This window comes from Oryctolagus cuniculus, chromosome 14, assembly GCF_051225735.1.
Source record: "Oryctolagus cuniculus isolate XC-2025 breed Fujian yellow rabbit chromosome 14, ASM5122573v1, whole genome shotgun sequence".
Lineage (NCBI taxonomy): Eukaryota > Metazoa > Chordata > Mammalia > Lagomorpha > Leporidae > Oryctolagus > Oryctolagus cuniculus.
Genome location: NC_142880.1, coordinates 73,471,392 through 73,486,175, shown reverse-complemented (window position 1 = coordinate 73,486,175; position 14,784 = coordinate 73,471,392). Strand labels below are relative to the sequence as shown.

Genomic DNA, 14,784 nt, shown 5'->3' with positions numbered 1-14,784 from the left:
TAACCACACATCCCACACACAAAATGCAAGTGGTATTTTTGGTTTTGGAAACCTCAAAGGGAGGGTGTGATTGGAGCATATATCAGCCGCTCCTTTCTCTATCAACACCCCTTCTCTTGCTTGACATGCTTCTTTTGTTCTCAAACTTTTGTTTGAGATAACTGCCCCTCACCTACTCTGACACTGTCAGAACACACTGGAAATCCTCTGACCTTGGAGAGACTGCAGAAAGTTCAGTGTGGGACAAAACCCACACATCTGGTGCCAGAAGTGATGTACTGAGTGGTGAGAGCAGAGAAAAAAAACAGAAACATGTTGGTTTTTCCTACTATCATCTTGTCTTCAGTACGAACCCCGCTTATTTATACTAATAATCTCCCTAGCCTTAATGTTTCTCGTGTAATTTTCTATCCACCCATCCCCACCCTAGCCCTTGGCTATAAAACCCCATATGCCCTTGCTATATTCAGGTTGAGCCCCATTTCTGCAAAACTCATATTGCAGTGGTTCCTCTTGACTGAGTGCTTCCTGAGCATCTTTAACAAGCACCATGAATAATTTTCCTTAATATACTATACAAATAGATTCCCTGATTTCTTTATACGCACAAACAGAGGTGAAAACAGATGTTAAAGGCTAGTCTCTAAAAGAAGTTTGGACATGATGCCACATGAAATTCAATGCTTTTTGCATTTCTAATTCCTTAGAGGATCACCAAAGCATCCTAATTCTCTTAAAGATCAAGGTCGTAATTGAACAAATGACCAAATGAACATCAGCTGAAGGAGATGATTAAAAGGCCTTTCTTAACAAAATCTGTTTGCTGTGAAACCAGGGCTGGCTTTATATAACAGAAAAGTAACCACTGGCAGGACTCCCAAGTATACCCTTTCTGTTTCAAATATACTTCTTACCAAATTGTTCTTGACCCCAAATATCACCATCCAGTATCCTTCACTGGAATTAAGTATCGACTGCCCTGCATGCTACTGAAAATTAAAATATCCCAGGAGGGTTTTTTTTTCTCCTCTTTGGGAGAGGTGAATCTGGGCCTTAGGATAAAATACTATAATATATATAGTAAAATACTATAATATATAATCTGAGCCTTAGGATAAAATGCAAGCACATTGACAAGAATGATGATTTGGGACAGGGAGAAGGGGAAACAGAAACGTTTGAACTGCAAATCAATGCAAATAGAGGTAAAAGATTTTGAAACATTAATATTGTTTGTAACTTGTCATGCCTGAAAGGAAAATGAAACAATACAAAATCTGCTTAACATGAAAAACTAATGAATGAGAAAAATGTGTAGTTCTGTAGTATCACTATGGACTTTTTGTGCATGTTCAAAACTCAATCTGTGTCTTAAAGCTGGACCCTGTGTGAAACAGAGAGGTAAAACCTGCATAGGGACACCACATGTAGAGTGGTGTTTATGCAGGAGAAAAAGCAGCCAGAATGTTTCTTCAGTTAGTTTTCAGAGATAAATATTCATTCATAAACAGTTGCCTTAGGAAAATGCACAGCTCCTTACACACTCAGGGCCTGCACAGAACGCTTTTACTTTGAATGTGTGGCCACATTGAGTCAGTTATTGAGCAAGGCACATTCAGTCCACATAAACATATGCACTCTTTGTGCATGCAAATTGTTTTGATCCTACAGGCAGGTAAATGTAAAATTATCCCATCTGTTTGTGATTATTTTGTCTTGGGCACCATATAATCAGAACCACATGTTTTTCTAACATTTTTGAGTCTAGAGCTGCGTATGAGATTTTAAATTTGTGAATATCCAACCCATTCTTTAGAGTATCCATGTTAACTATTTTCAACTTCCTTAAAACGTGGATTTTCTCAGGCAGGTGAAGTGAGAGCCTGGGTAATTAGTTCTTCAAAATCAAGTGAGTCCAGAAGTTGAAGATACTTCACAGAAGGGTACTTAACATTAGCCATACTTCTTAGTAGCTTCCCTGTACTCTGGGAGTTTGGTTTTTGTTCAGAAGCTTGCTAGCTTTCATGGTAACTAAAAGGGAGAAACAGCAAGAGATAAGGACTTAACAAAACCAGAGAAAATACAGGAAATAAAATGTTTTAGATTTGTACAAGTGGTCAGCTCTGCAGGTTTTTTTTTTTTTTTTTTTTTTTGACAGGCAGAGTGGACAGTGAGAGAGAGAGACAGAGAGAAAGGTCTTCCTTTGCCGTTGGTTCACCCTCCAATGGCCGCTGTGGTCGGCGCGCTACGGCCGGCGCACCGCGCTGATCCGATGGCAGGAGCCAGGAGCCAGGTGCTTTTCCTGGTCTCCCATGGGGTGCAGGGCCCAAGCACCTGGGCCATCCTCCACTGCACTCCCTGGCCACAGCAGAGAGCTGGCCTGGAAGAGGGGCAACCGGGACAGAATCCGGCGCCCCAACCGGGACTAGAACCCGGTGTGCTGGCGCCGCTAGGCGGAGGATTAGCCTAGTGAGCCGCGGCGCCGGCTTAGCTCTGCAGGTTTTTATAAAATGAAATGCAACCAGAGGGTGGGTTATGTGTTCTCCATTAAAAACTGCAGAAGTGGGGAAGGAAGGGATATACACTGGAGGGAATTAGAGAAAGTGAAGGGAAAAAAAGGAGAGAGCATTATAAATAATAAAACTTTTTCCTTCATGGAAAATGATGTCAAATAAGAAGATGCTTAATTTGTCTATTAAAAACTTTTATCTGAGTGCTACTATATTTCAACACCAAGTACTGAAAATACATGAACATAACAGAATGTTGAAATGGATTAATTTTTAATCAATTCTTTTAGGTTCGGAATCCTAGGAGCTGAAAACAAAGAATAAATGGGAAAATGTTAATGATTATCAAGTCTTAGTGCGTACAAAAATGATGCAATACACAATAGAAGTTTTTTTTTTTAAACAGATTCTCCATTAATTAAAGGATAAGGGAGAATGAGTCCATATTACAGCAAATTCTAATTAGCTAATCTTCTGTATCTAATATTAAAAACAAAAGCTTTAAATTTTGCTAAAGTAAACTCAATCCATACTCCAAAGGGCTAATCAGTGAGCAGTTACTTTGTACAGTCTTTCACTTTGGTTTATTTTTTACCCATATACCTTGCTGTGTCAATTCCAAGGGCTGTCATAGTCTGGCGGCCACCTCTCTGGATTATTTTATTTGCTGCAACAAGTACCTCTTCTGTTGATGAATACTTATTGAGGTTAAACTCATGGGTTACGTTTTCTCCATATTGTACAATTCCAACCTGAAATACCAAGTCACCACTGAGTTACACATTTACCAAAATTGTTCATCTTCTTCAGCTAAACATATTGATCCAATACATTTTAGCCTTTCAGATTAAAAATCTAGCAGTACAGAAATCCTCCTATTCTGATAGCAATAATCATAGCCATTCTGTAAAAATTAATATCCCAAAGAACAAAAATTAAATTAAATTCCTGTTATTAAACTTCCCAAATGATTGCTTTGCCTATTCAATAATTTTTACTAAATGACTCTGGTAGACTTAAATAATAATATTATGCTATATTTTAACGTTTGTTTTTACTTTTTTCTCTAATTCATTCAAATTATTGTAACAGTACATATAATCACATTTCATAAATAGGGAAACTGACTTTAAAAATTCATTTCCTGTAGCATAGAGTAGAAAGTGGTCTAGTATAAAACATATATCTCTTACTGCAGGGCTCTTTCAGTCTTATTAATTTCTCTCAAGAAAAATGTGTCTCCCTTAACTGCCCCCATCACCTGCCCTGCTAGCTTTTTTTTTTTTTTTTTTTTTTGACAGGCAGAGTGGACAGTGAGAGAGAGAGACAGAGAGAAAGGTCTTCCTTCCGTTGGTTCACCCCCTAAGTGGCCGCCATGAAGCCAGGAGCCAGGCACTTCCTCCTGGTCTCCCATGAGGGTGCAGGGCCCAAGCACTTGGGCCATCCTCCACTGCCTTCCCAGGCCACAGCAGAGAGCTGGACTGGAAGAGGAGCAACCAGGACAGAACTGGCGCCCCGACCGGGACTAGAACCCAGAGTGCCGGCGCTGCAGGCGGAGGATTAGCCTAGTGAGCTGCAGCGCCAGCCACCTGCCCTGCTAGCTTCTGCTAAAAGCTGCTGTCATTTCATGATGAATCATTGAGTTTGGTTAGCTGGGTAGCTAGCTGAGATACACTAGAAGATAAGATAAAACATCTATGCAAATGAATAGATTATATTTTCAGAAATATAACTAGAACAAATAAATGTCAGAAAAGCACATGATTCTGGTTATGTAAACAAAACAAATGGCTCCTCTCTTAAAGTTGCTGAGTCAGGTATAAGATAAACGCAGAGAGAATTTACTCAAGTAATTCTCAAGATAAATACTCAAGGTAAAGTGTACATCATGAACTTAATGAACATGCAGTCTGTTCAGTCCATGTCTAGGCAAGCCCTGCTCTTCTATGAATATCCCTTTCACTTACTATCCCTTACTATCTGTCCCAAGACCATATGCTATTATATTTAGAACACAGATGACAATAAATCTTTTTGGGAACAAGGTAGGATACAACCAACTAATTACACAAAATATAACAAAAATGGATGAGGTCAGACCAAAGACTCCAATTCAGGTTATTTCCATGATTTATAATCAAATGTGATAGACATTTCTATCACTTTCTGATAGATTTTATTTTTCTCCAGTAATTCTATAGCTTTTGATTAGCAATCCTGGGAAATACTGAATACTGATTGAGCCACATAGGCTTGACATTGTCTTTGTGTATATAAATGTGTAGTAAATAAAAGTGAAATGCCATTGTCACTTAGCTAATCATTATGCCCAATTCTTGTACCAAGTTAAATAAATGCTGCTTTAGAAGTTAACTGCTCACCCATCCAGGACATCTTACAGGGTTAGTTTTGTTTTTATTTCCTTTTGTTTTTATTTGAATAAGCAAGAGGCAAAAGAACTGAAAAATTTCACTTCTACTCTTATCATCTATTGAGTACCCTAGTCTCTTAGTTCTTTGACCTTTTTTGCTTCAGTAACTTTCAGTGTAGCTCACTTATGCCATCCAACCCATATTTGATCTTGTTGGAAGGACTGAACGACTTCAGTCTCAATTTCAAGCTTTCTCTCTGCTCATAAACTTCAGCTCATTTACCTGGTATGTTTAATTCACCAATTCTTTGATCACATAAAGACCTCCAATCAATTCATTAATCCTACTCTTTCTTTCTTTTTCTTTCTTCCTTCCTCCCTTCCTCCCTCCCTCCCTTCCTTTCTCTCTCTCTCACTTTCTCTTCCTTCTTTCCTTCCTTCCTTTCTCTCTTTCTTTCTTTCTCTCTTTCTTTCTTTCTCTCTCTCTTTTCCTTCCTTCCTTCCTTCCTTCCTTCCTTCCTTCCTTCCTTCCTTCCTTCCTTCCTTCCTTCCTTCCTCTTTCTCTCTTTCTCTCTTTCTTTTTATCATGGATTCCATGGTCCAATCACTATAATCATTTACTTGCAAACATCTAACTACTTAAACCTTTCTTTCTGTCCATTAATTCACTTGACAAACTTCTAACTCTGGTTAAATCCAACTGTCTCCTTCTCTGTGTGTGCATCTATGACACTGAATGTTCCTAGACAAAATTCACAAACTTGCAGACTGATTTCCCTTCAAAATGATAACCTTGAATCTCAAAGGGGGTTACATGTTTGAACACTCACTGCTCCACAGTCTTATTACAATGTCCTTCCCATTTATTGGCTTAAAACAAATTCTTGTCATAGGGGTGGATTTCTCAGGAAAAAGAGAGTATCTTATTTATACATGGGAATGAGTGCACATGAGAAGAAATAGAAGGCATGTCAACCAAACAAGGCTGCTTTGTGCCAGATACATATATATTTTACATTACAGCAGATTTTCCACACCTTACAGAACTACTTTGTGCTACTAGATTATTTAAACAAGTTATCTAAACACAAAAAATACTAAAAAATTCAAAACCATGGTAAGCCAGAGAACCGTGCTTTATATCATATTTATTTCCTATCTATCTATCTATCTATCTACCTATCTATCTCCCTAACTAGCATCTCGCTTCTGTAATCTTATAAGGGTTCCCTCATCTCTTCTACATATTTTGTTTCTAATGACTCCACCTGAGACTCTTTTTAGCTGACTGCTCTTGGCTTATCAGATTGCTTTGCCTCAAAGGTACGAAGAACCAGACAGGGCAGGGAATTTTCTCTTTCCAATTCTTGTCCCACTCCACAGCAATGCCTGAGTGAAGGGACTTCACTCAGCCTTGGGCCTGAGCTGGAGCTCCCCTCCTGACCCAGGCCAAGGCCTGGACTTCACCGGAAAGCTCATCCTTGCTGTACTCTGTTGCTACTCTATTGTGCTTCCCAAAATCTTCCTATTTTCTACTGGGAGTGAGTCCTTAATAAATCACTAGTTTGTGGACCTTCCAGCCAGTCTTCCGCTTCTGGGGAGCCAGGCCTAAGGCAACATTCCTGTAGGTTCCTTCATCCCAACCTTACCCCAGATGAAGAGTTACTGCCTTGAACCTAGACTGTTGCAGTTGTTGCTCTCAGCACTGCTGATCTCCCTCCAAAGGCTTCCACTCTTCTCAAATCCTTCTACATATTATGGTCACATCAACCAATATTCTGCTTTTATTACACCACTTCCCTGTTCAAAAAAATCCCCTGATACTCTTGATTGCCTTTAACAAGGACTTTGAAATATTCTTTAAAATAACCTTTTATTCCAATATAAAAAGAAGGTGAAACTTCAAACTGTTCCTTGACATTTGTTAAAATCCAGTTTCAATCTCCCTGACTTTCAACAACGTTCAACTTCTCCACTCATCCTCCCTTAGGGATTCCTCAATACAAACTCCACTCCTACTGAATGCTCTTCCTTATTCCTTGAAATGAGCCACCTCCTACCCATTCTACAGGATGCAAGTTCTGCTTTGTCTGAGAACCTTTTCCCACCTACTTGACAGCTTCCTATTGTGATCTTCCCCTTCTCGGAATCTGAAGCAAGATTGTCTGTGCATACCCATATTCCTCATAATTGCTTTGTTTGCATGCTTTATCTCCCCAGTGACCAGTGACGCTGGCTGTACATTGCAAATGGGTTGGGGCAGGGGTAAAGGGCATGGACTATGTCATGGCTTTTGGTATTCTCTCTTCCCTCACCACTGTTTTGCTTTGCTCACTGTTGACCCTCATACATTCTTACTGCATGATGAAAACATTTCACATGAGCAAGTGGAAAGCTGAGATAGCAGCGAAAGAATGATAAGTAGAAAAAGAGAGATACAAAAAAGTGTGGGAAATGAGAGGAGTGGGCAGTGGGAAAATCAACTCTCAGGGAAATGGCGTTTAGGATAGGTTCTGGGCTGATATTGGGCACAGCCAGACAGGGCAATCCCTGCTGTGACTCTTGCACCCAAATGGGTACCACTGACTTCTATTTATTATAAGAAAAGGATCAAATCATAAAACAAATACTTATAACGCTGTTCTCAGTACTGGTGAGACCCAATTTAATAGAAAGCCCCATTCTCAGCTTAGTTTACAATTTAAGGCAGATGAAACAGATGAATCATAACATGTAGAGGATGGTAGTTTAAAAATTCATGGAAAATGGACTTAAAATGTTTATTTTGTTGAAAAAAACCTGAAATATATTTTCCATGAATTCAATCCAGTTCTCCCAAATGGGTGGCAGGGATTCAACTACTAGAGCCATCATTGCTGCTGCCTCCCAGGCTGCACATTAGCAGAAAAATGAAATCAGAAGCCAGAAGTAAATACTGAACCCACCAAATCCAATATGGGTCGCCAGTATCTTAAAAGTGGACAGTGAGAGAGAGAGACAGAGAGAAAGGTCTTCCTTTGCTGCTGGTTCACCCTCCAATGGCTGCTGCGGCCGGCGCATCGCGCTGATCCGAAGCCATGAGCCAGGTGCTTCTCCTGGTCTCCCATGCGGGTGCAGGACCCAAGCACTTGGGCCATCCTCCACTGCACTCCCGGGCCACAGCAGAGAGCTGGCCTGGAAGAGGGGCAACCGGGACAGAATCCGGTGCCCTGACAGGGACTAGAACCCGGTGTGCCAGCGCCGCAAGGCGGAAGATTAGCCTAGTGAGCCACAGCGCCAGCCAGCCCCTATGTCATTTCTAACTAGGAAGTTTTTTGGAACCTGGGATAAAATTTTACTAGTTTTTAAAAAATTGCTCCTGACATCTTGATAATACTTTATTAACCAAATACTTCACAAATATCTGCTAGATTAAAATGAATTATCCAATGACAGTATTCTTTTTGTGAGCAGAAAAGAAAGAGGAAGAAAAAGTGAATGTGAGAATATAAAGGAAGGACAGTCAGAAATGACGGAGAGGAAGGCCTTTTGATTATTTGCTCACGGAACTAAAGGTCACACTGAAGACTATACTGAATTTATATGCTGTTTATTTATATACTATTTAAGAAGACTATACTGTTTAAGACTATACTGAATTTATATACTGTTTAAGAACAGATGTGTTTACATATCTACTAAGTATATTGAGTCAAAAAGCTTTGAATGAATATAACTATTTATTCATCTAGTGTTAGAGTATCACCTTCTATTGTTATGTCAGAGTTATAATACCAGCACCTAAATTTTAAATAAGCTAAGTTAAATCCAGTTTCTAGGCTTTCATTTATTGTACAACATGATCAAATCAAGGGCTTATTTAAGGAATAATGACAATGTAAAATAATGAGATTTTCCATGTTTCATAAATATGCACATATGCTTGATATGAAAAGAGTTCAGGCTTTGTGTCTGGCCAATGTGTATTTCCTTTTATCAAACTATGATTTAAAGTCCTGCTCTACAATGCACTTCTAATATGATTAAGTGGGGGGCGTGAATGGGTGATAACACAGGCTGCAGTCTGAATTAGTTAGCACAAACCATCTGAAGCTGTGTGGGCTGAGTCCAGGCTTAACCTTTCATCTTATGGAGAAGGACAAAAATGGGAATGACTCACAGGGAGATGATTGCTTCCTAAGGAAATACGTCTTCAAAAAATAGAAATAAAGTCAATAGGTAATAGACACAAATTCTAAGAAAAGGGTTTATTTAAGTGTTGGCTTCTTGTTTGATGGAAAATGTTGCAATGAAAATGGCCTCGGCTCAAAAATGCAAGGATAGGCAAGGTTAGAGGAACATGACTCACTATTCGTGGAGAAGGGAGGAGGCTAAGGGAGAAATCAGGCTGGAGTGAATGGGGCTAGATGAGTATATACCTTCAAAGAAAGCCTGAAATACAAAGTAAAGGGGAGTCTCTCTCAAGCAAGTACCTTCTAGCTCAATGGATTAATCTGACCTCAAGAAGCAGACTGAGAGAAAGTAGTCACTACATTCATAAGTTTTTAATTCAGGAGACATGAAAACTTCTGGGAAGTCCATTCTTTCCCAACATAATGGACTTGCCTCTTAAGTGTTTGACAACACATACAACTGTAGGCCATGTTTCATAAATAAAAGGATGAAAGCACCGTCCTGTCTTCATGGAATTCATAGTCTACCAGGAGAGACGGATCTGTAAAACAGTCATGCTTCTGAACAATCAGATCAGTAAGTGCAGGGTAGGTGAATGCCATGGGAACATGGGAGGAGAAGGCATTTCTTGGGAAGGGTGTGTGGGGTAATCATAGAGGAGTACAGAAAAAGTGATGCTGGAATGGAATCTAAGGAGTTCACCTAGTACACAGGACCAGGGATGGAGAAGGGCATTCCAGGCAGAGAGAATCACATAAGCACAGCACACTGTGTGCAGGGTGGCCCAAGGCAGGGCCAGGCCAACGAGTGGCTGAAGGGCACAAGAAGTGAGGTGGGAAGGAAGGTAAGCAGGATGTGCCAGGAATTACTGCCAGGGGTCACAGGGAGATGACTGCTTCCTAAGAACATGATGTGCCAGAGGTCAGGCTGTCCACTGGAGAACTTGGAATGTATTTAGCAGCCAGAAAGAGGAGATTTCTATCTAGGCCCATGATCTGAACTTGACTTTGGAATCACTGAGGTGTGCGATGGGTGGAGGTGTGGGAGAATGTAGACAAGGAGACTGGTGAGCAAGAAGATTCAGCACTTTCAGGACAAGGGCATGGCTGCCTGGCTCAGTCAGGCTTCTTCTCAGACCTAAAAACAACGAACCAAGCCCCATATTTAAAGCTTCCAGGGAAATGGCTATAAAATGTGTAGTAAAAATAAAGATAAATAATATTCCTAAAATTTAATTAATTCTGGTCTTTCATTTTTCTTGGTTTAATGCTATGCTACACTTTTGATGGGAACAATCAAGACATTGTTCCATTAGTATATTTCACTTTTATATCAAGCCTCACAATTTACTGGTTTTATTTAGGGTAATGCATTCATATTTGACATATTTATATCATTCTCATTTATTATTAAGAACGATGTTATGTTTAGGTATTGAGGATCAATAAGACCTCCATAATGTTTACACCATAATATCTTTTATGGAAAGCTTAGAGTGTTCAGGTTTGTTTTTATAGGTGGTTTTAAAAAAGGCAATTTTATAGCCTTTACTTTATCTTCGGTAAAAAAACTGGTTGACAAAAATTTCTTGACTATGTTAGCAAAAGTCTTGATGAAGCCACACAGAAACATGTACAAGATTTTGAGTAACTACTTAGAGTGGATGTTTTCATGATTTGTGTTGAACTTCCCTAATGTACACTAACTATAACACAGATACATTCTGTGGGGAGCAATCCGGACTAGACTAAGTTACTCGAATTAGGACTTATTCTATGCATCTGCTCTCCCACAATATGGCGCTGGGAGAGAAGTAAACAGCTTCCGCACAGCTGCCTCCAGTTCAACTGATGGACTGTAGGACTTGCTCCTGATTGGAGAGCAGCGTACTCGGCGTGTGGGCAGCCGAGTTGGGATTGGCAGAGAAGGACTATAAAGGAGGAGAGAGACGGCATGCACCAGGAACATCTATGGGGAACATCTAAGGGGAACACCTGTGCAGCCCCCGAGAAAGCCGGCCGGCGGTGTGCCGCTCCCCTGCGGAAGTGGGGAATGCGGCCAGGGGGAACTGCCCTTCCACGGAGGTGGAAGGGATAGTAGCCAACCCGGGAAGAACCAGCAGCAAACCCGGGGAGGGCCGAGCAGACGAAAGAACAGCGCAGGGTCCTGTGTTGCTCCTCCACGAAAACGGGGAGCGACATAATGGTGCCGTGACTCGGATAGCAAACTTAGGAGGGAAGAAACGGGAAGAATTGGGAAAATATCGGAGAGAGAGACTAGCAAACAGCCTAGGGAAAATATCGGAGAGAGAGACTAACAAACAGCCTAGGGAAAAGCCGGACGAAAAGGGTGCCGGAAGAAGCTATTGAAAGCCTAGGCATAGACTCGGATACGGACTACGGGGGGAAGCTGGGAGGAATCTCTAAGGTCGAAAGCGAAAGTGAAAGCTAGAACAAACAGACTCGGACGCGGACTGTGGGGAGAGGCCAGGAGAAATGAGGGAGGAGTATTGTTGGAAGAAAGCTTGGGGAAACATACCGGGTAGAGAAAAATGTTAGGGAAATTGAAGCCGCGGGGGGCAGGCCGAGGCGGAAACGAAAGCCACTTTGGGGTTCTCAAGTTAGCCCGGGAATAGGGGGCGAAAAGTTGAAACCAGAAGCTGAGACGTAAGCCAGATTGGGATCCGTCTGATTAGCCCGGGGAGCAAAGGACGGGAAGCCAAATCGTGGGGCGGAGACGTACGCTGGGTTGAATTCGCCAGGCTAGCCCGGGGAACTTAGATTGAATCCTAGTGGCGGAGACGCAAGCTACGCTGTGTTACTCGCGGAAGCCGCCGCGTGCAGAGAGAGCACGGGGCGTGAATAGATAGGGAACGCTGGCGTAGGCCGTGGTTCAGACGCGAAAGGGTTAAGCGTGGAGACCGCGGAGCGCGCAAAGCCGAGCCACGCAAAGCCGGGAAGCTGCGCAGATGAGAGAGGCGCGCGGGCTGAAGCGGCGCAGAGCCGGGAACCCGCCGGCGGGGCGAGGTGCCGGAAAGCTGCGGGGATAAGAGAAACAGAAGTTTAGAAGTAAAAGAGAAATAGGAATGTTGGCAGACAGAAGTAAAATGGGAGAAATAGAAATGCCCGGAGATAGAGAAATAGAGAAAAATAAGGCCTCCCCTCAACATGCCAATTAGAAGGCTTGGATTCGGTCTGCCCGATTAGTGAGGCGATGAGTACCTGGGCGGCTAGCCGCAGGTCATCGAAGACAAGCACGAATTAACATCAGTAAAGCTTCCCCACAATGCAACAATTAGGAGGTTTGGATTCGGTCTGCCTGATTTAAGGCGGTAAGCGCCAGCAAAGCTCGACCAGAGTATGAGCCGCAGGTCACCGAAGACAGGCACGAATTAACATCAGTAAGGCCTCCCCACAAAAAGGCAATGAGAAGGCTTGGATTCGGTTTGCCTAATAGGTTTTGTAAACACCTGCAGGCAGTTCTAGCAGAGCAGAGCATGCGCTGCAGGGCACCGAACACAGGCACGCATCAGCGCCTAAAAACCTCCTCACAACATGGCGAAGAGAGGACCCGGATTCGGTTTTGCCTGATGGATAGGACTTGTAAGAGCCTGTGGCAACTCTAGCAAGTAGAGCAGAGTGTGTACCGCGGGACACCGAAGACAGGCGTGTATCAACGCTAAAAAATAAAAAGAAAGGGGGATCTGTGGGGAGCAATCCGGACTAGACTAAGTTACTCGAATTAGGACTTATTCTATGCATCTGCTCTCCCACAATATGGCGCTGGGAGAGAAGTAAACAGCTTCCGCACAGCTGCCTCCAGTTCAACTGATGGACTGTAGGACTTGCTCCTGATTGGAGAGCAGCGTACTCGGCGTGTGGGCAGCCGAGTTGGGATTGGCAGAGAAGGACTATAAAGGAGGAGAGAGACGGCATGCACCAGGAACATCTATGGGGAACATCTAGGGGAACCCGTGCAGCCCCCGAGAAAGCCGGCCGGCGGTGTGCCGCTCCCCTGCGGAAGTGGGGAATGCGGCCAGGGGGAACTGCCCTTCCACGGAGGTGGAAGGGATAGTAGCCAACCCGGGAAGAACCAGCAGCAAACCCGGGGAGGGCCGAGCAGACGAAAGAACAGCGCAGGGTCCTGTGTTGCTCCTCCACGAAAACGGGGAGCGACACATTCATGCAGATGGTTTTGTCTTTTCCTCTCCTACCCTCCTTCACACCCTCCCTCCTTCCTTCCTTCCTCTCTCCCTCCCTCCCTTCTTTCTTTCTTCCCTTCTCTCCTCTTTTTCCTTCTCTTATCCCTCCCTTGCTTCATTCCTCCCTCCCTTCCTTTCTCTATTTTTTTTTTTCATGTTTGGAGATTACAGTTCCTTCAAGGAATGATACTATCTTTGCAACTGCCTTTCATGGCTTGCAATAACTAAATGACAAATCTATGTCTGCAGAGAATAAGAATTAAATTCAGTCTTTCTCTGTTTTACCAAGTGTCCAACTATAATCAATACAGCAAATAAAACTCAGGAGGAATAATCAGAATACAACCATTTTTTGTGGCCTGGCATCCCTTTAAAACTTATTTCGAGTGCAGTTCTTCTATCCCTGAATGGAAATATGAATGGCTAATGTCTCTGATTCTTAGTTTTGAGATGTCTGTTAAAGAAAAAGTTCTGTATTCTAATTTAGATTGTGGCATATGAGACTGCTATATTTGCAGGGTGAGAAAAAAGATCAAATTATAATGATTTCATATAGCTCTATCGAAATTAAGACCAACAAGAGAAAACAGCAAAGCTGATTTATAGTTAGACCCTCTTTCCTGCCTTAGCTAAAGGCTTACAGGAGGCCAAGAAGCTTGTAGTGAAGAAAGGAGCAACACTGGGTTTTCCTTTAATTATTTGTTTCCCTTTAGTCTGTTAACTACTTTCTGACCTCTCCAGGGACAGGGTAGAGAAAATACATAAGGGATACAGAACTTCTTATTGGATTGGTACTATGCTACAATAAATAATATCCTAGTAGGTGTTTTCAACTTTTTTGCGTGTGGATTCTTTGGAGAACTCCCTGCACTGAGATGTCTCACCTACATCCTTGCCCAAAGGGAATCCATTTCACTACCTCAGTCCCCAGGAATTACAGACGGCTTCTGCTTTTTTTCTGCAAGGCCATCCACTCACTTCCAGGAGACATGGACATGACCTCATACTGGCTAAGGGCTTTAAGTGACCCGTGCTGGTCCATGGGAAACACTCTCATTTTTCATTCTAACAAACTCTGGGAACACAGGCTAATCCCAGTGCAGCTGCCCTGCTCTGACTTGCCTGTCAGCAGCTAGACGCTGCTATCGTGCCCTTTAGATAACTCAGGCAGGAGTCAGGCAACTCTGTGACCCAACTCTAGCAGATCTATGCCCAGACTGCTGTCCAATCCCATTCTTAGTGAAATCTTCTGCGGAGAAATCCTCATGGCAATGCCTGTCAACTCCATGCTTCACGCTGTTATACCTTCGACATGGATGACATGCCAAGTTCTCCACTAGCTCTTAGCTTTCTATCTTTGCAGCTCCTTCTCCATAATCTCTCATAAAGTGCATTTTTATATCTGTCCCTTTCAGAAATAGAAATCAAAGGTAGAAGAGAGGGAGAGGGAAAATTCTAGAAGCGAATTCAACCAATCTTAGGTCAGAATTGAGTGTATTAAACACAAAAACAAAATACCCAAAGTCACT

At 42.3% G+C, this 14,784-nt stretch overlaps 1 protein-coding gene across 2 annotated transcripts in view; it reads right to left on the bottom strand.

Moving 5' to 3' along the window:
* Positions 1–14,784, bottom strand: part of ITGA1 (integrin subunit alpha 1) — a 181,201-nt gene that overhangs the window by 74,550 nt on the left and 91,867 nt on the right. For both annotated transcript variants that reach the window (XR_016220176.1, XM_008262192.5), the window contains exon 7: positions 3,114–3,262. Coding sequence is in view for 1 of the 2 variants with exons in the window: in XM_008262192.5 (XP_008260414.3) it covers positions 3,114–3,262 (149 nt within the window). In the remaining variant the exon portion in view is untranslated. The remainder of the gene's footprint in view (positions 1–3,113; positions 3,263–14,784) is intronic.